The following is a 23,384-nucleotide window of genomic DNA, read 5'->3' on the forward strand; positions in this document are numbered from 1 at the left end:
ATCAAAATTTGAAATTTTCATTTTTTTACTGAATAGAGCAAAGATCATATAGTAAAAACTCTGAGGTTTAAACAGCACCCCAGAACCAGGGGACATATAAGGTCTTTATGGAAAGAATGATCGTATAACTTCGTCGGGCTCATTCTATTAGAAATTGAAAGCACTAGTTCCATTCTTAAGAGTCAAAATGGGACCGGAGGGCAACTAGCCCTTCGGGACTAGAGGGATTTATCTCTTGATGTACATTTTCAGCGGCATACAATCACCTAATGTGGTAATAACATGTTCGGACTATTCATTTTTTAGAAAATGGGATGGAAAACTGAAAGCAATAAACTAAAATTTACAGTCAGAGAATTTTTTAGCTATTAGTAATATCAAATAATATGATATTTATTCCTTTCATGATTTTTTTTTCCATTTGCAGTTGAAAAGTTAAGTAGTGAAGAAATGTTTATACTAAAGCCAAAATGACTTCTGTTTGCAGGCAAGGGGGAGAAGAAATTATAAAAAGGTCTAATAATTTCATTAAGAAGTTAGAAAATTCAGAAGTTTGAAGTTTCCGAGCTGTCAAGCCCAAGGCTCCCATTTTCCTGTGTTTGTCCCTAAGCAAATCTATGGTTATTTATTTAAAAAAAGGGTACTAGACTGTTTTATCCGACCTTCTGAACTAGATATTATCCCCAAAAATTTTAAATTCCTATCCAAAAAAATTGTGTAAAATAGTTTCCAAAACTATCAAAGTGAGGAATCTGCATAACCATCAATAATTTTTTGCTAACATTTTCTTTTACCGATTGTTCTCTTGTGATGCCAAGAAAATAAATACACGTTACAAGTTACAGTATTTTGGTTTTTGTTCGGTCCTACATTAGAAAACTAAACTAGAAGAAATATAATTGTGTAGATGAACAAAACATAGGTAAATGTTATTTTGAAAAGGATAGGTAAAGATTATAAGAAGTTATTTTCAAATAAGACATCACAAGAATGTCAATGGACACCTAAGACACTGGGAAGGGGGAATTAGAAGCCCACCCTTTTCCTGAGATCCTATACAACAAAAGACATTCTCTTAAAGTAAGAACTCATCAAAATGCAGTTATATATGATGCCGCTGATTGTTTTATTGAAAAGTACTGGGAATATTGAAAAATAAGCATGCTATGAAAAACAATTCTTACTTAAAAATTTGTCAGAAAGGTTTTAGTCAACACACTTTATATGCTCTTCCACTATGTTGGAACCCAAACTTTTCTTAATGTGCAAATATATAGCCAAAATTATATATTTTCTATTCACTTTGCCAAACGTCACCCTTGTTTCTACCTTAGTAGCCGTAAATTGAATCAGCACTTGGCAAAATCAGAAAACAGAAAAACACATGGAAGTATATAGGTTCAGGTTCGTTTTAATAATAAAGTAAGTTACAAAATGTCCAGAGCCCGGATGAGAAGACAAATTCGTAATGCACGAGATGGAAATTTTTTTAAAATAAATACAACATCCATACTTCACTACATGCAATTCAAACAGGTATAATTAAACATATTCCCCCGTCGATTGCACGGTCAACAACACCACCCATTGACGCGTCCAGCGAAATAAACATAAAAATAAATATAGGATACCAAGAACCCTAGAGAACCCAAATTAGTGGGGGGATTGAACGGATTGTAAGTGCATTTAAAATATATTAACCACATTTTTCTGCATAATAAAAATCAAGAATTGTTTTTTTTTAAATGTTTCTTTCTCAATAGCCTCAATTCTGAGCTTACAATATTTTTCGTAATGTAAAGGAATTATAAATTTGCTGCAATAGTACTTTGTTCAGAAAAATACATACAGCTGACAAGTATCTTTGAATAGGCTTGGATTCTTTTGTCTTACGTCCTTTTTCTACGGACAGTGAGAACTTGGTATTATCACATTTAGCTATTATGGGCCGTTGAAAGTGAATATCCAGAGATAAGACGATTTTGCTTGTAGTTGCATCCCATATAAGTTGCGTTTTCTGTCATATCAGAATTCAGTTGAGAATAACCAAGAATAAAGATATAAAAAATTAACTCTGGTCAAACAGTTCGTGGTAACGAACTGTAGTAAGGAGCGACCCGGCTCAATAGAAACCAAAACTCTAAAAAATGGAATTTTGATACCAATAGCTACATCAAAAGAATCGCATTTTAATGCTGATTTTAAATATATAAGTCTCATCAAGTTTAGTCTTACGCACCAAAAGTTACGAGCCTGAGAAAATTTGTGTTATTTTAGAAAATAGGGGGAAACACCCCCTCAAAGTGATAGAATCTTAACGAAAATTACACCATCAGATTCAGCCTATTAGAGAACCCTACTACAAAGGATTCAAGCTCCTATCTACGGAAATGTGGAATTCTGTATTTTTCGCCAGAAGGCAGATCACGGATGCGTGTTTATTTGTTTGTTTGTTGTTTTTTTTTTTTTTTTTCTTTTTCCCAGGGGTGATCGTATCGACCCAGTTGAGGGCTCATTCTAACGGAAATGAAAAGTTCTAGTGCCCTTTTTAAGTGACCAAAAAAATTGGAGGGCACATAGGCCCCCTCCCACGCTAATTATTTTCCCAAAGTCAACGGATCAAAACTCTGAGATAGCCATTTTATTCAGCGTAGTCGAAAAACCTTATAACTATGTCTTTGGGGACGACTTACTCCTCCACAGTTCCCGTGGGAGGGGCTACAAGTTACAAACTTTGACCAGTGCTTACATATAGTAATGGTTATTGGGAATTGTACAGGTGTTTTCAGGAGGATTTTTTGGTTGGGGGGAGGGGTTGAAAAGGGGGGGGGGATATCCTGGGGGAGCTTTCCATCGAGGAATTTGTCATGGGGGAAGAAAATTTCCATGAAGGGAGCGCAGGATTCACTAGCATTATTTAAAAAAAAAACAATGAAAAAATAAATATGAAAAAGTTTTTTTCAGCTGGAAGTAAGGAGTAGCATTAAAACTTAAAACGAACAGAAATTATTACCCATATGAGGGGTTCACATCCTCCTAATACCTCGCTCTTTACGCTAAAGTATTTTTAATAATGTCAACTATTTATTCTACGGCTTTTGTGATTCAGGGGTCATTCTTAACGAATTGGGCCAAAATTTAAGATTTATTGTAAAGAGAGAGGTACTGACGAGGGGGCGAACCCTCTCATATGTGTAATAAAAACATGAGAATAAAAAATTCTTTACGTAAGCTAGTTTATAAGTTACGTATATCTTTTACTAATAAAAAGATTCGTAAAAAATTAAAAGTTCTAGTTGCCTTTTTAATTAACCAAAAAATTGGAGGGCAACTAGGCTTCCTCCCCCGCTCTTTTTTCTCAAAATCATTCGATCAAAATTATGAGAAAGCCATTTAGCCAAAAAAAAAAAATATGCAAATTTCGTTTTAATTATTTCTCTGCGGAGAGCCAAAATCAAAACATGCATTGATTCAAAAACGTTCAGAAATTAAATAAAAAAACAAGTTTTTTCAACTGAAAGTAAGGAGCGACATTAAAACTTAAAACGAACAGAAATTACTTCGTATATGAAAGGGGCTGCTTCCTCATCAACGCCCCGCTATTTACGCTAAAGTTTATTACTGTTTTAAAAAGAAGAGTTGAGAGAAAGAGTCAAACTATAGCGTAAAGAGTTTTTCACGTCAGAGGGAGCGCGCGCGTTGCGGGAGCAGCGTGCGCGCCAATTTTTGACTCGCACTATTTTGAGCAAAAATCAGTGTCTTTAGTTCTTAATTCGCATTCTTTTTAGACGTTGCGAATCGAGACTTTGAATTCATTGAGCCGGTTTATTTGAGAAAACAAAAACGTTGGCAGAAGTAAATTTGTAATAAAGCTCTAAATCAATATTTATGACAATATATTTCTTATGGTTTTCAAAATTATACGAGATGAAAATGGCAACACTAGATAAATACTGAATAATTCACATAAATGACCTAAAATGAAGTGACTATACCACTCAATGCCTTTTCTTATGCTCTTTTTCTGAATAGGCCCTATAGCCTATCCTAATATTTTTTATGGTGCAAATTCAGTTTCAACCCAACCTTTTCAACCTTAACCAAATATATACCCCACATTATATATTTTCCATCCATTTATTGGTTCCCATAATTTTACCAAAAAAGGCATTGAGTGGTAGCCTATGTTCTGTTTGTTTGTTGGGGTAAATGTATAGTTTATCACAAGCTGTCTAAAGTGCATATTACTGCATATAGAAAGAGTCTGATGATTGCAAATTGTTCCTTTGTCATTATTAGAGAATGCATCCATTTTTTTGCTTTCAAACCCCCCCCCCCCTCCAACAAGACTAAAAATGCATAAAGTAAGCTATCTTACAGGTAAAATTACCTATAGCAAAGCATATTAGTCCATGAGCACTGTGGACAGCAGGGTGAGGTGTGTATTCTATATTTATTCAACAAAGAGTGATAAAACTCAAAAAGAAAAAAAAAATCAAACAAGGTTTATTAAATAAATAGGTTATAGAATAACAACTTTGCCCTGCTGCCTGCAGTGCTCATGGACTAATGTTTTGCTCTATAGGTAATGTTACCTGTAAGCAAGCCCACTTTGTGCATTTTTAGTTTGCCCCATGGAGGAGGAGAGTCAACCAGAAATGGATATACTTCTAGAATTAGCATTTCTAAGTGCTCTAAACATTTACCATTTGCTGGTCATTAATGTGAATTATTCATTGTTTTTCCAATACCAAGTTTAGGGTGATAGGCAATTAGCCTAGCCTACTTCAGGCAAATTAGAGTACACAGGAAAAACCATATAGTTACTGGATGACATGTAGGCCTAAAATTGATAGGAACAGGCTTGAGTGCTTACACATCCAACAAGCCAAGTAATTTTGTGTGTTCTTATAAACTTCTATTGCTACAAAAAAAGATAGATTGTAGTAGGAAAAGAGGTCAATGTTGGTATTACTGGAATAGTTGTTTGGGGTCATGAAACTATTGTTAATAGATGCATTTTCACTTTTTTAACTTCTTTTCTCTCTTGCAAAACTACCACAAACTCACCATTATGGAGTTATTATATATTTGCATGTTAGGGGGGGGGGGGGGGTAAAGCATAGCATATATTAAATATGGCAATGGTTAGTTCATGTGGTTAATATATGCTATGCTTTACCTCCACCCCCCTAATGTGCAAATATATAGCCCAAATTTGTTTCTAAACTATTACAGTTTCACAATTTGAAATATCCTGTCAATGAAAACAGAAATTATTGCAAATCTATATGTACAAGAATATTTGGGGAGGAATAACTCCATAATGGTAAGTTTGTGGTAGTTTTGCAAGAGAGAAAAGATGTTCAAAAAGTCAAAATGCATCTATTAACAATAGTTTCATGACCCCAAACAATTGTTCCTGTAATACCAACATTGACTGGAAAAGAAACAAAATAATAGTATAAGAGGTGTTTTAACAGCATTTGCCATACAGGACAACTACTAAGAATAAACCAGGATAATAATAAAGAATAATAAATACTTTATTAATAAGAATAATAAAGGGGGATATTAATGGTTAGGCTAAATCAGGCCCCACATTGCCATCAAAATGAAAAAAAAATGAATTTAAAGCAGATTACTTTTGACAATAATGGATAAAATTATGGATTATTCAAATGAATAAAACTATATTGATACTTTGTCTTATGATCACCACACTCAAGATCTTGTATAACAAACATCAAAAGATACCAGCATTCATGGCCTTTATACTAGACAATATTAGCTTTGGCTCAGTGGGAAACTACATTGTAGCTATATTCTAATTAAATATTTAGTTATTATTTTGGTTAGGTTTGGTTTGTTTAGGTTACATATTTGACATAATACAGTCTGGGTTGCCCCCCTCCCTTTGGTAATTCTTTGTTCTATTTTTCAGAATTTTGTTGATAAAGTATGATTTTTCATCCTATTTTGTTTTATTTTATTAGAACTTGACTATAGTGGCTATAAGACACAAGTACCAATATATTGATTCCAAGTTCACATTGCTAGATCAGATTTATTAATGTATTTACTGTTATATAATTTAGAAAATGACACCCATAAAAGTTCATATCAATTGTGGTATAATTATAATGAATTATTTGTGTTTCTAAGAAAATTTCAAAACATAGAAAAATATGTACTTTAAAAACATGCAGCAAATTAGAAATTTCTCTAACAGGTTCTAAGTCAACATAAAATGATGTAACAAAGGTGAAAGAAGCTAAATAAATGCTAGTTGAAGAAATGAGAGCTTTGAAATCTATTTTTCTTCAAAATTCTTATGAAAATCCATTTAAAATGTAGCCTACATATTTTTTCAGGTAATGATAGAACAATAGCATTTCCAAACTTATTTATTACTCTAGAACTCTGGCCAATTCCAATAGACATTGCTTCTGGAGAGAGATCATTTTTCAGACTAAAACTATAAAAAAAAAACTATTTGAGATCAACAATGTATCAGGATAGATTAAATAGGGCAAAGGTACCAATGATTCAACATTTAAAAAAAAAACACACACTTTTTCTATTCCAGAAGGCTTAATTTAAAGACTTTTGGTTTGAAATAGGGAAAACATCTATGAATCTAATTGTTTGATTAGAAGTTTGAAGTTTTATCAGAAAAGGTTACAAAACTCCAATTTTCTGAAATTAAGTGTTTTCACCTACAAATTTGACAGAACAAAAAGATACCTGTTTTCAATGTAAGTAGGATCCCACTTTGATACATGTCAAAATACTTGGGAATACTTGTGGACAGTTCAACTGTCCTGGTGCATTCAACATGCCTATTCTTTTTATGGCACTTGGTATTAACCAAGTTACATATAGCAGTTGAAAATTCTATTTGTCTGTTGGTTGGTCTGTCAGTCTGTCTGTCCCTGTTTTGCTAGTTTAGGCGCTTTCAGATAAGATAGGACAATGATATTTGGCAGGCGTATCAGGAACCATATCAGTTTAAATTAGAAATAGTCATTTCCCTGTTTTGACTGTCTAGGGGAGGAGTGGGGGGACAGTTAATTCAGAAAAATTAGAAAAAATGAAGTATTTTTAACTTACAAATGGATGATTTGATCTTAATGACATTTGATATTTAGATTGATATTGTGCGTCAGAGCTCTTATTTTAAATCCTGACCAGATCTGATGAAATTGGAGGGTGTTGGGGGGGGGGGCCGAAAATCTTGGAAAAATGCTTAGAGTGGAGAGATTGGGATGAAACTTGGTGAGAAGAATAAACACAAGTCCTAGATACATGATTGACATAATCAAAACGGACCTGCTCTCTTTGAGGGAGGATTAACTACGAAAATTTAGAAAAAACGAGATATTTTTAACTTACAAAGGAGTGATCAGATTTGAACGAAATATCATATTTAGAAGGATCTCGTAACTCAGATCTCCTATTTTAAATCCTGACTAGATCCAGTTTCATTGGGGGGACTGGAAATCTTCAAAAATGCTTAAAGCAGAATGATCAGAATGAAACTTGGTGGGAAGAATAAACACAAGTCCAAGATACATGACTGGCATAACCAGACTGGATCCGCTCTCTTTTGGGGGGGGGGGGGTTGAGGGGTGGGCAATACAGAAAAATTATAACAAATGAGGTATTTCCAATATGAGGTATTTCTTAATGGAATTTGATATTTAGAAGGATCTTCTGCTTTTGAGCTTTCATTTTAAATCCCAACCAGATCCAGTGACATTGGGAGGATTTGGAGGGGGAAACCAGAAATCTTGGAAAACATGAAAATTGAGGTATCTTTATCTTATGAACTTATCTTATGATCAGATATTAATTATATATAATCTTATCAGATCTTAATGAAGCTTGATATATAGAAAAATCTTACATCTCAGATGCCCCATTTTCAAATTGAATTGGATCTGGGGACATAGGGGGTTGGAGAGGGGAAACAGAAATCTTCAAAACCAGAAATCTTGGAAAACGCTTAGAGTGTAGAAACCAGGATGACACTTCATGGGAAGAATAAGCACAAGTTTTAGATACTTGATTGACACATTTGGAATGAATCTGCTTGCTTTTGGGGGTGTTGGGGGGATTTCCAGTTCTTTGGCAAGTTTTGTAATTCTGGATGCCCAAGGATGATGAAAATTGGTAGGTGCGTCAGGGACCTGCAGAAATTGACTTGATAACAGTCGTTTCCCCAATTTGACCATCTGGGAGGCTGGAGGGAGAGGAAAAATTAAAAAAATTTAGAGGTATTTTTAACTTGTGAATTGGTGATTGGATCTTAATGAAACACTTAGAGTGGAGAGATTGGGATGAAACTTGTTGGGAAGAATAAGCACAAGTCCTAGATACGTGATTTACATAACTGGACTGAACCCGCTCTCTTTGGGGGAGTTGGGGGGGGGTGTTAATTTGTAAAAATGAGAAAAATTGAGGTATTTTTAACTTAAGAATGGGCAACCAGATCTTAACGAAATTTCATATTAGAAGGAACTCTTTTCTCAGAGGTCTTATTTTAAATCCCGACCAGATTTGGTGACATTGGGGTGAGTCAGAGGGGGAAACCAGAAAACACTTAGAGTGGAGAGATTGGGATGAAACTTGGTGGGTAGAATAAGCAAATGTCGTAGATACGAAATTGACGTAACCAGGGTGGGTTCGCTCTCTTTTGGGGAGTTAGGAGGGGTCCAGTGCTTTGGTGAGTTTGGTGCATCTGGATGTGCTAGGACAATGTCAATTGGTAGGCATGTCAGGGACAAGCACATATTGACTTGATAAAGCTGTTTTCCTGATTTGACCATGTGGGGGACTGAAGGGAGAGGAAAAATTAGAAAAATGAGGTATGTTTAACTTATGAGTGGGTGATCAGTTCTTAATGAATTTTGATATTTAGAAGGACCTTGTGTCTCAGAGCTCTTATTTTAAATCCCAACTGGCATTAAGCCTCTAATTTTCCTTTTAAATCAATCTGTTAATTCTTGTAATTTTGCTAGAGCTCATGCCATATGAGCTTTTGGCTCTTCTGACCTTGTCACAAGTGCCATATGAGCTCTTAGCTCTTGTTATTTTGTTTCTTCATGTCTCTTCAATTTTTTTTTTAGCATTTAAATGTATAAAACACTGTTCAGATAGTGGAAGAAAAAACTGAAGAAATTGCCTCAAGTATAGGGATAAAATTTGATAATAAGATGGAGTGTAATTGTGTGACCTAGGTCTCTATAATATAACGTGTGCTTTAATAGTGTGATATAGGTCTCTCTATAAATGCTATCTGGAATGGCCTGCTTCCTCTCAGCTTTAATGTTCCAGCAAAGAATTCTTTGTTGTTCACAGTGAAAGTTTTGTCAACATTTGGCCATTTTAAAGTTAATCTACCATTTAATCCACACTCAACAATTTTAGTTTTGACTATTCTTTGTCTGGAAAGTCCAGAATTCTTTCCAGATTGAAACAATTGGATGAATCTTTAAGCAACGCATTAAGTTTACAAGCAAGCGATAAAGCTCACTCAAGTCAAGCTACTTTACCCCCAAATTAGCCAAATTCCATTGCTAATGTTGATTCTGGAATAGTTGATGAACTTTTGAGAGAAATCAATGAGGACTATGATCCTGAGCAATCCTTTTTTGAAATGCCTAGTTTTCATTTGGACAACTGTCAATATTTAATAGAGGCATTATGTGAATCAGGAACAATTAATAAAAGATATCGAGGAAAGGTGAAAGGTGTGAAAATTAGTGAATTAGAAAAAAGTCTCAGTTTGTAAAAATTTACAGAAGAAGGTTAAAAGCTATTGAAGATAACTTTGATGTTATAGAACCTCGGGAACTGGGATTTACAAGAATACAAATGATATGATTTAAAAATTATATAGTTTGTTAGGTTGTAGAGCTTCTGGAAATACATCTGATGGAGTGAGAAATGAAACCATTGACCTGCTCAATTCATTATTCAAAAATAGCATTATTAAGAAAAATGACTATAATACTATTTACAAAGACTATCTCAGAATCTGAATTTTATGAAAAATAAAACTTCTCTACTAAATGGTTTTGATTATCATTAGTGAAATTTAACAGTTTTATACAAGTAATCTAATCACATTAGATTGAAACACTGATTATAAAATAGCTTTAACTCAATGTACACAATGGTGCTCATGGTATAATATTAGTGATCAATTTAAACACAATATGTTTGAATATGAGGAAACAAAAAAGGATGAAGGGGTTAACATTGTCGTTCCCAATAGGTTGTATGATGAAGAGGGTTTAAATTATTTCTTAACTTGTTATTTCAGTTCTTCCCTAGATTGATACCCAATTAGTATATCATCCAATCTAGCAACAATGAAATTTATTATTATTTTGAAAGAGAATTATAAATTTTGGTTTAATAGTTATTTGTATTTTATTCTACTATTTGAAAATGAAGAGGAACTAAGTAGTAAATATAATGAAGGTACTAAGGTTCCTAATATTACAAGAAATATTGATAAAATACATATTCACTGCTCATTAGTGGATAGTTCAATTGTGAATGGGTGATCTGGAGTTTAGCTCCAAAAACAGAACCTAGAAAGCTACTCTGTAAGATTCCTATAGAAAGGCAGTATCTTCCAAACAAAAACAAATATATCAATGCACTAAAAATGATTATAACTGATCAGTTAGGTAGATTAATTGATCTGAATGGAGAGAATATTGAATATGTTTTGGATTTGAAAAAAGTTTAATGAAATTATTAAATAAAATTTATCTATAATAAATATTGATCAATAACAAACAATTATTATATACAAGACAGTATGGTAGTGTGATTCGTAGTTTGTTCAAAAATATTGTCAATTCTCAATTATTCAAGACATCCATAAAAAATATAAAAGATGAAGCTTGCTCCATGTATAATACTATGATTAAACCTCGACTGGAATTATTTAAAGATAGAGCAATTGAATATGGAAAAGATTGAATAGACTATAATCAAAAAGAGTTAAATAATGTGAAATCTTTAAAAGATGTAGTTTCAAATAATAAGCGATATTTCAATAAACATCTTGATGAACAGAGGAAAGGCTTAATGGATGTCATGATTCTAGGGAAGGGACTGAAACTATATCCCCGCTGATGCTCTTGTTGACACCCTCAGTGACAGTCAAAGATCCACCTCCACTATTTGAAAATCTTTTAAAGTTTGTTTAATAATTTCTTCTGTATATAAATGGCAGCGAATCAAGCTATCGTCCCTTATTGGGAAATATTTGAATAGCTTATTTTTGATGATTTTACAACCAAATATGAATATACAGAAATTAGAGAGAACAATGTAAATGTATCTCGACAATTAAATTATAATTTCATTTTAAAAGATGTGGAATCTTGGATTCTTCCAAGGGATAGTTACCTTTATGCAAAAGTGAAAATAACACAATGGGATTGATCAAATATGCAAGATAATGATAAAGCTACTTTAACAAATAATGGATTTAATTTTTTAGAAATACCAAATATATTATCAATAAAAAATGTATTTAAAGTATTGATTACATAGGTATAACAGTTATTGCAAAAAATTTATTAGAATTTTCAGATGACTATAGTCAAAGCTCAGCTATTAATATGTTTTGATATGAAGATAAAACCCAATCCAATGATTCTTATAAAGCAGAAAATGAGTTTGAAAGCACTTTTACACCTGCCACAGCAGGTGATGGTGGAACCATTACAATAAAACGAAATAACGCTTTTAATAGTGGTTTATTTGAAAGATTGAGTAAAACCAAAGAAAGTCACGTGGTTAGTATACGTTTACCATTGCAATGATTATTTGGATTTTGTTAAGACATTAATCATGTTTTTAGAGGTGTTCACATCAATTTATATTAAAAAGAAACAATCTTCCCAATATGATTGTAAAATCTTTAGCTGAAGATTTGAAAGTAGATGTAATGCATTTATCATGAAGGTTACCAGTATTATATCCCAGTTTACCCATAGCAACTCAATTAGAAGCCAGATTAACGAAGAAGGTGGAACAATTAAAAGCTGGATTAGGAAAGTGCAGCTCATTAGAATTAAGATGGGAAGCATGTAATATCTATAAAAGCGATGATAAAATTGATAAAGAATTAACACAAAGGGTAGTCAGTGAATGCTATAATACAACTATAATTGTTGTTGTCTTATAGAAATGTGAAAAAGATAACAGTTGTAGACAAAATAATGTGGTATTTGACCATATGGACACTAATAGAATTGAAGTAAGAGTCAATGGGTATAAATATCCACAAGAAGATTTTAAATGAGATTTCAGTGATGCTAATGAAGATTTTTCTATTGCTTATCAATGATTTTTGTAATTAGGATATAAACATAAAAATGTTGATTGTGGAACAAATGTAAGTTGCAACGATTTTAAAACAGTATATCCTTTATTTTGTTTTGATGTTTCAAAGCATGAATCAAATATTTATTGAAGTGGATCAACTGCAGATATGGAAATTAAACTTTTATTAGATCAAGTACCTGCTAATCCAAATAACATTTACTGTGTTACATTTTCAGAAAGAAAATCAATTATGGAAGTCATTGGTAGCAAATTGTATTTTAATATATAAATTATTTTCGATTTGGAAGCTTTTTTTAAATAAAATAATTTATTAATAAATGGAGAACCTTTTAATTGAAAGGAAAACGGGAAATAAATACAATCAAACTATTAGGAAAGAAGATTTAGACATTGGAATGAAATACATGATTACAGGAAGGAAATACATTACAACTAAATATGGAAATAAACTCGTTATTACAATTCATTTTAAAGGTGAAATGGTTGATCTATTTGCACCTAAGCATTTTAATTCTAAACCAGCTGATCTTGAAAAGAAATAAAAATATAGATAAAGGTATGATTTTAAAGGTTATTGAAAGAAAAAAAAATAAAGATAAAATAAATTATTTAGATACTGATATCAAACTATCCACTAAATATTTAATTATTACATTTTATTGGTAGCATAGGAAAATGGAATATGATAAAAACCTTATTTTACAAGACCTGTTACAATCTTAAGACTCAGGATGGGAAATTATAAAAATGTTGGAAATTTTAATTTAAAATGGTGTGAATTTAATTGAGGGGGTAATTGATAGGGTTATCTAGAACCCGTATTCAAAGTATAGGAATAAGACCAAATTTAATTTCCAAGGACAACAAAATACATTTTAAATGGGTTCACTTTTCTGACTTTAATAAATAAAGAAGTATTAAGACCATAAGAAATAAATATCAGAATATGTATATTAACTGACAATACATGTTTTTTTTTCTTTTTTTTTTAGTAAAGTACAGATTATGTTCTAGTCTTGCGATTACATGTGGGTTGTCAGCCGGATCTATACTGGGCAATATCATATCAACAGAGGGGGATACAAGGGCTTCAGAGTCCAAAAGCAACCTAAGCTAAATCAACAAAAACAACAAGGTATGTCGAAGGAGGGAGATCGAACTTGTTGAATTAAATTGGTCCCAAAACTTGTAAATGATTAGGCTCAATCCTTGCACTGGATTTTTGCTGCTCTGAATTCAAATTTGTCAATGATACAACAGCTATATCAATTCAGCTATAGCCTTCCCTAGAAAAAATTCACTAAAAATACACGTCTGTAAACTGACAATGGATTTTAGATATCTACTGGATTTAGATCCTGCAACACAAATTCTATAATAGTTGAGTTAGGAAAACGGAATTTTCAGGGGTGAATTCAGAGCCTAGAGCTACATTAGGCTCCGCCCTGGGAAAGTGTTTTGACGCAATTTCAGAGCTATGCCTCTGAAGGGAACACTATATTTTAATTGTAGAAGTTTAGTTTAGTATTTTGCAAATTCAAGAACTTAAGGTCAATCTCCTAGGTTGAAAGCAAATTCTATTTCCAATAACATTGAAATACGTTACGAGATTTCCTCCTTTCTCATTGGCTTAATTGCTCCTTGAGGGTTGTATCAGAATATCTAAAGACTGTTGACTTTCCCTGAACATTAAGACCGGATTTAAAGGGAATTTAGATTTTTCACATGTCTAATTGGTAACAGCTGACCATTTGAATTTGGTTGATTACAAGTCAGATAACAGTTTAGCATTTGAATTTTCACGATGGGCAGAAAAAAAAATACAAAAACAAAAAAGGGACGGGAAAACCTGAGACATTAGTAAGTTCTATCTCAACGTTATAGTAGAATGTATTACTTTTATTCATTTACAAGTTACTATTTCAAACAGTTCGTGGTAACAAACTGTAGTAAGAAGCGACTAGGCTCAATAGTGACCAAAACTCTAAAAAACAAAGTTTTGATACAAATAGTTACATCAAAAGAATTGCATTTTAATGCTAATTTTAAATATATAAGTTTCATCAAGTGTAGTCTTACCGGTCAAAAGTTACGAGCCTGAGAAAATGTGCCTTATTTTAGAAAATAGGCGGAAATACCCTCTAAAAGTCACAAAATCTTAAAAAAATCACACCATCAGAGTCAGCATATCCGAGAAACCTACTGCAGAAGTTTCAAGCCCCTATCATAAAAATGGTGGAATTTTGTATTTTTGATAACGGGTGCGTATTTTTTTTTTTTTTTTTTTGTTTTTTTCCTCAGGGGTGATCGTATCGACCTAGTTGTCCTAGAATGTCGCAAGATGGTTCATTCTAACGTAAATTAAAAGTTATAGTGTCCTTTTTAAGTGACCAAAAAATCGGAGGGCACCGAGACCCCCTCCAACACACATTTTTCTCCAAGGTCACCGGATCAAAATTTTGAGATAGCCATTGTGTTTAACTTAGTCAAAAACCTAATAACTATGTCTTTAGGGATGACTAAATCCACCACAGTTCCCGGGGGAGGGGCGGCAACTTATTAACTTTGACCATTGTTAACACATAATAGTTGTTAATTATGAAGTGTACAGACGTTTCGGGGGGACTTTTTTGTGTTGGGTTTAGGGTGGGTTGGGGGGGGGCAAGTTGAGTGGGAGGATCTTTCCATGCCGGAATTTTTCATGAGGGAAGAGAATTTCCATGAAGGGGTCGTAGGATTTTCTAGCATCATTTACAAAAAGACAATGAGAAAATTATTTTTTTTTCAACTGGAAGTAATGATCAACATTAAAACTTAAAACGAACATAAAATATTACTTATATAAGGGGGTTCATGTCTTCCACAATACCTTGCTCTTTACGCTAAAGTATTTTATATAACTCTAACTAGTTATTCTACGGCCTTTGTTATTCAAGGGTCATTCTGAAAGATTTGGGACAAAATTCAAGCTTTATTGTAAAGAACGAGGTATTGACGAGGGGGCAAACCCCCTCACAATAAAAATGTACAATTATATAAGTTCGTTGCATAAGCTAATTCGTAAGGTACGAATGTATATTACTAACAAAAACGTTTGTAAAAAAATAAAACAAATCTAGTTGTATTTTTAAGTAACCAAAAATTGGGAGGTAACTAGGCCTCCTCTCCCATTCTCTTTTTTTTAGCGAAATCGTCCGATCAAAACTATGAGAAAACCATTTAGCTTGTAATTAACATAAAAATTGCTTCTCCAGACTAAACATCCGTATGATATATGGGTAGATTATTGCAAAATATATCGTGCGAAGAGTATGTTCCGGCACAATATGCTTCAATCTTTTGAGGATGCCAACTCCAAGTGCAACTTAGGTGGAGATAATGTCGCTATGATGCTTCTACGATAGATTAGAATCAATATGGAAGCCGAGGTACCGCAGTGATATAGCTTGTAAAATAGGTTTTTCACCAAATAGAACTTTACTGAATACATCAACAGAATCACCCACTCCACAGAATGTCAGTAAAAATTTTTCTTTACTTTCACACACAGCAAACTTAAACTTGTAAACATCTCTAATCTTTTGAGAGTAATATGAGCTTTAGCTATTAAATTATCTGCAGATTTTGCAAATTTTGTTAGAAATAATGTTAGTAATATATGTATCCTTTAGATAAACGTGCATCATGTTCACGTAAACTAAATAAAGTAAAGGGCCCAGCACAGACATTTTGCTATTTATAATATTAGATATCGTCGTATGAGTTTCTACACCAGGTAACTACTTTAACCCATGAAATACAAGGCTATCAAGCATGGACTCTTGATCATAATTATCAAGCTTTTTTTCTATTCGACCAATTCTCTCCTACAAATTTTCAGTTTGAAATCTCAGACTACCTAGTAGAGCCTGCTCAATTTTTGCAAACTATGGATTAAACTTGAGCGTGGTTGAATCATAAACCTGGCTGATTATCAGTTCAGTACCTTCTTTTTTCAGTGAATTTGGATCATTGAACTTTTCAGTAACTGAAAGTAAATGAAAGTAAGGAGCAACATTAAAACTTAAAACGAACAGAAATTACTCCGTATATGATAGGGGCTTTTCCTCCTAACGCCCCGCTCTTTACGCTAAAGTTTGACTCTTTCTATTAACTTTATTTTTAAAACAGTAAGAAACTTTAGCGTAAAGAGTGGGGCGTTGAGGAGGAAAAGCCCCTTTCATATGCGGAGTAATTTCTGTTCGTTTTAAGCTTTAATGTTGCTCCTTACTTTCATTTAAAAAAGCTTGTTTTTTTTATTTAATTTCTGGACGTTTTTGAATTAATGCATGTTTTGATCTTGGCTCTCCGCACATAATAATTAAAGCGAAATTTGCATATGAATTAATTGCAATTAATCGGAATATTTTGAGAAAAAGGAGCGAGGGAGGAGGCCTAGTTGCACTCCAAGTTTTTGATCACTTAAAAAAGCTTTTAATTTTTTACAAACGTTTTCATTGGCAAAAAATATACGTACTTACGAATGAACTTACGTAACGAACTTCTATATCCGTATGTTTTTATTGCGTATATGAGGGGGTTCAACCCTGGTCGATACCTCGCTCTACATTAAAGCTTAGATTTTGTCCCAATTCCTTAAGAATGACCTCTGAATCACAAAGACCGTAGAATAAATAATTGAAATTACTAAAAATACTTTAGCGTAAAAAGTGAGGTATAACGAGAAGGTAAACCCCTGATATGCATAATAATTTTTGTTCGTTTTAAGTTTTAATGTTGCTCCTTACTTTGAGTAGAAACAAACTTTTCATATTTATTTTTTCATTGTTTTTTCAAATAATGCTCGAAAATCCTGCGCCACCTTAATTGAAATTCACTTCCCCCATGAGAGGTTTCTCCATGGAAATATCCTCCCATGTAACCCTCCCCCCTCAAATCCCCCCTAAACCAAAAAAAATCCCCCTGAAAACGTCTGTACACTTCCCAGTAACCATTGCTATATGTAAACACAGGTCAAAGTTTGTGACTTGCAGCCCCTCCCACGGGGACTGCGGGGGAGTGAGACGTCCCTAAATACATAGTTATTAGGTTTTTCGACGATGGTGAATAGAATGGCTATCGCAGAATTTTGATCCGGTGACTTCCGGGAAAAAATGAGTGTGGGAGGGGGAGTAGGTGCCCTCCAATTTTTTTGGTCACTTAAAAAGGGCACTAGAACTTTTAATTTCCATAAGAATTAGCCTTCTTGCGACATTCTAGGACCACTCAGTCGATAAGATCACCCCTGAAAAAAAAAAGGAAAAACAAACAAAAAAAAACAAAACAAATAAACACGCATCCGTGATCTGTCTTCTGGCAAAAAAATGCGAAATTTCACATTTTTGTAGATAGGAGCTTGAAACTTCTACTCTATGGTTCTTTGATACGCTGAATCTGATGGTGTTAAGATTGTATGACTTTTAGGGGGTGTTTCCCCCTATTTTCTAAAATGAGGCAAATTTTCTCAGGCTCGTAACTTTCGATGGGTATAACTGGTCTTGATGAAACTTATATATTTAAAATCAGCATTAAAATGCGATTCTTTCGATGTAACTATTGGTATCAAAATTCCATTTTTTAGAGTTTCGGTTACTATTGAGCCGGGTCGCTCCTTACTACAGTTCGTTACCACGAACTGTTTGATTGGTTATATTTTCCAGCAGATGACTTCTTATTTTCTCCAGCTGGGCTTCAGTTGTAGCTAATTGTTCGTAAATCAGGGCGATACTTGAAGACACCGAGTTAGACCCTAATTTATCTCTTGCTTCCAGGGCTTAAAAGGTCTTAGAAAAAGTTTCGTAAATTTCTGTGGTATTAGTAAGTTTTTGTGGCACTTTGTATTTACAAAGTGACATATAGTGATCGTAAATTCTGTCAGTCTGTCTGTCTGTCTTTCCCTGTTTTGCTAGTTTAGTCACTTCCAGATAAGCAAGGACGATGAAATTTGGCAGGCGTATCAGGAACCTGACTAGATTAAATTAGAAATAGTCGTTTTCCCAATTCGATCATCTGTGGGGAGTGGGGAGACGGTTAATTCAGAAAAAAAGACCGGTTTGAAACTTGGTGGAAAAAATGAGAACAAATCCTAGATACGTGATTGACATATTCGGAATGGGTCCGCTCTCTTCGGAGAAGTAGGGAGGGGGGGTTAATTGTGAAAAATGAGAAAAATCTGTACCTGACAAGATTAAATTAGAAATAATCATTTATCCGACTCGACCGTCTGTAGGGGGGAGTGGAGGGACGGTTAATTCAAAAAAATGAGGTATTTTTAAGTTACGAAGGAGTGATCGAATCTTAATGAAATCTCATATTTAGAAGGATCTTGCAACTCAGATCTTTTATTTTAGATCTGACCGAATTCAGTTTCATTGGGGGGAGTTGTGGGGGCGGGACCAAAAATCTTGGAAAACGCTCAGAGTGAAGAGGTCAGGATGAAATTTGGTGGGAAGAATAAGCACACATCCAAGATACGTAACCGCCGTAACTGGACCAGATCCGCACTCTTTGGGAGAGTTGGGGGGAGGGTAACTTGGAAAAATTAGAAAAATGAGGTATTTGTAATTTATGGACGGGTGATAAGATCTTAATGAAACTTTATATTTAGAAGGATCTTGTGCTTCAGCACTCTTGTTACAAACCCTGACAAGATCTGGTGACAGTGGCCAGAGGCGGAGGGGGAAACCAAAAATCTTGGAAAATGATTAGAGTGAAGATATCGGGATAAAGCTTGGTGGGTAGAATAAGCAAATATCGTAGATACGTGATTGACGAAACTGGACGGATCGACTCTCTTTGGGGGAGTTGGGGGGGAAGGGTTAATTCCGACAAATTAGAAAAAATGAGGTATTTTTAACTTAGGAAAGAGTCATCAGATATCAATGAAATTTGATGTTTGGAAGGATATCGTGTCTCATAGCTCTTATTTTAAATTCCGAACGGATCCGGTGATATTGGGGGGAAACTGGAAGGGGGAACCAAAAATTATGGGAAACGCATAGAGTGGGGGGATCGGAATGAAACTTGGTGGTAAAAACCATCGTAAGTCCTAGATATGAGATTGACGCAACTGGAACGGATCTGCTCTCTTCGGGAGAGTTGGGAGGAGGAGGGTTAATTCTGAAAAATAAAAAAAATAAGGTATTTTCAACTTACGAAGGAGAGATTGGACCTTATTGAAATTTGATATTTCCAAGGATAGCATGTCTCAGAAAACGCTTAGAGTATAGGGGTCGTGATGAAACTTGATGGTAAAAATAAGCACAAGTCCTAGAAACGGGATTGACATAGCCGGAACGGATCTGCTCTCTTTAGGGGAGTTGGGGGGAGGGGGAGGGTTAATTCTAAAAAAATACACAAAATTAGGTGTTTTAACTTATGAAAGAGCTATCGTACCTTAATGAAATTTCATATTTAGAAGGACCTCGAAACCCAGATCTCCCATTTTAAATCCCTACCAGATCCAGTGTCATTAGGGGGGGGGGAATATTGGAAAACGCTTAAAGTGGAGAGTTCAGGATGAAACTTGGTGGAACGAATAAGCACACGTCCAAGATAGGTGACTGAAATAACCGGCTCGGATCTGCTCTCTTTGGTGGAGTGGGGGGGGGGAGTAATTCGGTAAAATTATAAAAAATGAGGTATTTGTAACTTCCGAACGGGTGTTCAGATCTTAATGAAATTTGATATCTAGAAGGATCTTGTGATTTAAAACTCTCATTTTAAATCCCGACCAGATCCGATGACATTGAAGGGAGCTGGAGGGGGAAACCGGAATTCTTGGAAAACGTGAAAATCGAGGTATCTTACAAATGGGTGATAGGATCTTAATGAAACTTAATATATAGAAGAGTCTTATGTCTCAGATAATCCATTTTCAATTCGAATTGGATCCAAGGATATAGAGGGTTGGAGGGAAAAACAGAAACCTTGGAAACCGGAAATCTTGGAAAACGCTTAGAGTGGAGAGATCGGAATGAAACTTGATGGGAAGAATAAGCACAAGCTTTAGATACGAGATTGACATTATTGGTATGGATCCGTTCTCTTTGGGGGAGCTGGAAGTTGTTAATTTGGAAAAATTAGAAAAATTGAAGTGTTTTTAACTTAAGAATGGGTGACCGGATCTTAATAAAATCTGATAATTAAAAAAAACTCATGTCTCAAAGCTCTTCTTTTAAATACCGACCAGATCTATTGACATTGGGGGGGGGGAGTTGGAGGGGGAAACCAGAAAACTTGGAAAACGCTTATAAACGCCGTAGATACGTAATTGACGTAACCGGACTGGATCCGCTTTCCTTGGGGGACTTAGGTGGTGTGGTTCAGTGCTTTGGTGATTTTGGCGCTTCCGGACGTGCTAGGACGATGAAAATTGGTAGGCATGTCAGGGAGCTGCACTAATTGACTCTTTACAGTTGTTTTCCCCGATTTGACCATCTTGGGGGCTGAAGGGAGAGGAAAAATTAGAAAAATTGAGGTATTTTTAACTTACAAATGGGCGATCGGATCCTAATGAATTTTGATATTTAGAAGGACCTCGTGTCTCAGAGCTCTTGTTTTAAATCCCGACCGGCATTAAGCCTTTGATTTTTCTCTTAAAGCAAGCTATTGATTCTTAGAATTTTACTAGAGCTCATATCACATGAGCTCTTGGCTCTTGGCTCCTCTTGAGCTCGTCACAAGTGCCATATGAGCTCTTAGCTCTTGTTTTTGACGAATAGTATATAAATATAAGTAGATTCAAAAATTTATTAAATACCCCTAAGAGGTTTCCTTCCTCCCTTACCTGTATTTATGACCCCAGGGCAAGATTGCCCAATGTTTATTATGTACCTTCAGGAACATATGACTTTAACTCCGTAAAGCAAAGTATATGATTACCGCGGTTCCAAACCGGGGTAATCAGTCATTTATGAACGAGCCTATAAATCGTCAACTATATGAGATGTTGGGGAAAAACCAAAATATTCTAAGATACGGCACTATTGGGAATAAAATGAGATCCCGTGGAACTAAAATGGACGAATATCCTACAACTTTAGATAAAAAAAAATAATGTTCGTATATTTTATAGGCGTTTCTTTACTGTAAAGAGCCAATAATGTTTAAAATAATGTGTTTTAAAGAATAACGTTCTTTTTTTAAAATAAAATTCATACATTTTATAGGTCTAAAATCGCTATTTCTTTACCTTTAAAGGCCGATAATGTTTAAAATAATGTGTTTTTAAGAATAATGTTCTTTTTAAGAATAACTTTCTTTTTAAAAATAATGTTCATACATTTTAAAGGCCTACAATCAGTGTTTCTTTACTTTTAAAGGCCAATAATGTTTAAAATAATGTGTCTTTAAGAATATTGTTCTTTTTAAAAATAAAGTACATACACTTTATAGGCGTACAATCGGTGTTTCTTTACTTTTCAAGGCCAATAATGTTTAAAATGATGTGTTTTTAAGAATAATGTTCTTTTTAAGAATAAAGTTCTTTTTAAAAATAACGTTCATACATTTTATAGGTCTACAATCGGTGTTTCTTTACTTTTAAAGGCCAATAATGTTTAAAATGATTTGTTTTTAAGAATAATGTTTTTTTTAAAAATAATGTTCATACATTTTATAGGTCTACAATCGGTGTTTCTTTACTTTTAAAGGCCAATAATGTTTAAAATGATATGTTTTTAAGAATGATGTTCTTTTTAAAAATAATGTTCATACATTTTATAGGCCTACAATCGGTGTTTCTTTACTTTTAAAGGCCAATAATTTTATCTGCTTTGTAACAGCTGTGTAACCTAACAAATTCCCATTCGTATGAGGTGTTAAAAATGATATTGCCTCAAGGTGTTGTTGCCAATTATACATGTTTTCAACTTCCTTAATAATAAGGAGATGTCAACATTCTTAATGATATTCTGGCAAACCCCTTAAGGAGTGCTTAAGCCAATGAGAAAGGAGAAAATCTTGAATACTAAGAATTATTGCTAAAAATCATCTCTTATAACTACAAACTTAAGAATCTTTGGGATTATTAATCAGTATAAGATCTACAAAATGACACAAAAATCAAGGCTGTATAATTAGTACAACTCTTTTAAATAGTAAAGGAAGGATATCTTAAATAGCAAATTTTAAAGGAAACTGATGATAATAAAAAAAAAAATTCCCGGCCAAAAATTTTGAAATCTTGTGGCAAATCGAGAGGCTACTTTACAATTCTCTACATCTTCTAAAAGTAATTTTATTACTACTTTTAAAAATTAGAGGTGTCCCCACTAATTAATTTTTTATGAAGCTCTAAAGAATAAAAATGCGAATTTGTTCGGCCTATTCATGTTAAAGCTTTCAATGAAGCCACAATAATTTTTTCATCAAAGAATCTGCTTGTGTCTGCTGTTAATACGCATTTCACTGCTATAGGAAAATAGCATTGGCTTCAAACCTCGGAGATCCACCTTAATAACACTCTGGATGTCCTATTGTTTCTGCTTGCAGGACAGAAAATATGATGCTAGTTTCTGAGATTAGTCTATAGTTTCAATTCTACCGATGCACCTTCACTTCAGATCAGTCTACAAAATGTCAATCGGTATGTTATATTGACTTGAGCAAATTCAAATCATTTAACAGTATCTTAACATACTTTATTCTTCTACTGTACAAAACACTTAAAAGCACCCTATATGTCTGTTCAACAAAAGTCATTTATTGTTTTGTATTTTCAGTAAAGTAATACTTTTTATAAATTCTACAATATAGAAAATATCGTGAGCTGCTTTATTTTAGCTATTTTTATAGATATTTATTGCAGATGGTGTAAAGCAATACTTCTTGCGTCATTTAAGTTTCAACTTTGTTGTTTACTTCCATCCAAAAACCTGGATTTTATTACTGCTTATCCTCAACAAACACTAAATTGCTCCCTTATATTAATGCTGATAACACTCATTTCTCCCCTCATTGTTCTG

The 23,384-nt window shown here is 33.8% G+C and overlaps 1 protein-coding gene across 4 annotated transcripts in view; it reads left to right on the top strand.

Moving 5' to 3' along the window:
• The first annotated feature begins 3,755 nt into the window (after nt 1–3,755).
• LOC136034693 (COP9 signalosome complex subunit 8-like) overlaps nt 3,756–23,384 on the top strand; it is a 36,488-nt gene continuing 16,859 nt past the window's right edge. Inside the window, exons 1-2 of one of the 4 annotated variants that reach the window (XM_065716023.1) lie at nt 3,841–3,863; nt 22,912–23,005. Coding sequence is in view for 1 of the 4 variants with exons in the window: in XM_065716021.1 (XP_065572093.1) it covers nt 4,185–4,205 (21 nt within the window). In the remaining 3 variants the exon portion in view is untranslated. Of the gene's footprint in view, nt 3,864–4,169; nt 4,206–22,911; nt 23,006–23,384 lie in introns of those variants that run through there. The other 3 variants (XM_065716022.1, XM_065716024.1, XM_065716021.1) reach the window with 3 other exon arrangements.

The sequence above is a fragment of the Artemia franciscana genome, chromosome 13 (assembly GCF_032884065.1).
Source record: "Artemia franciscana chromosome 13, ASM3288406v1, whole genome shotgun sequence".
Taxonomy (NCBI): Eukaryota; Metazoa; Arthropoda; class Branchiopoda; order Anostraca; family Artemiidae; genus Artemia; species Artemia franciscana.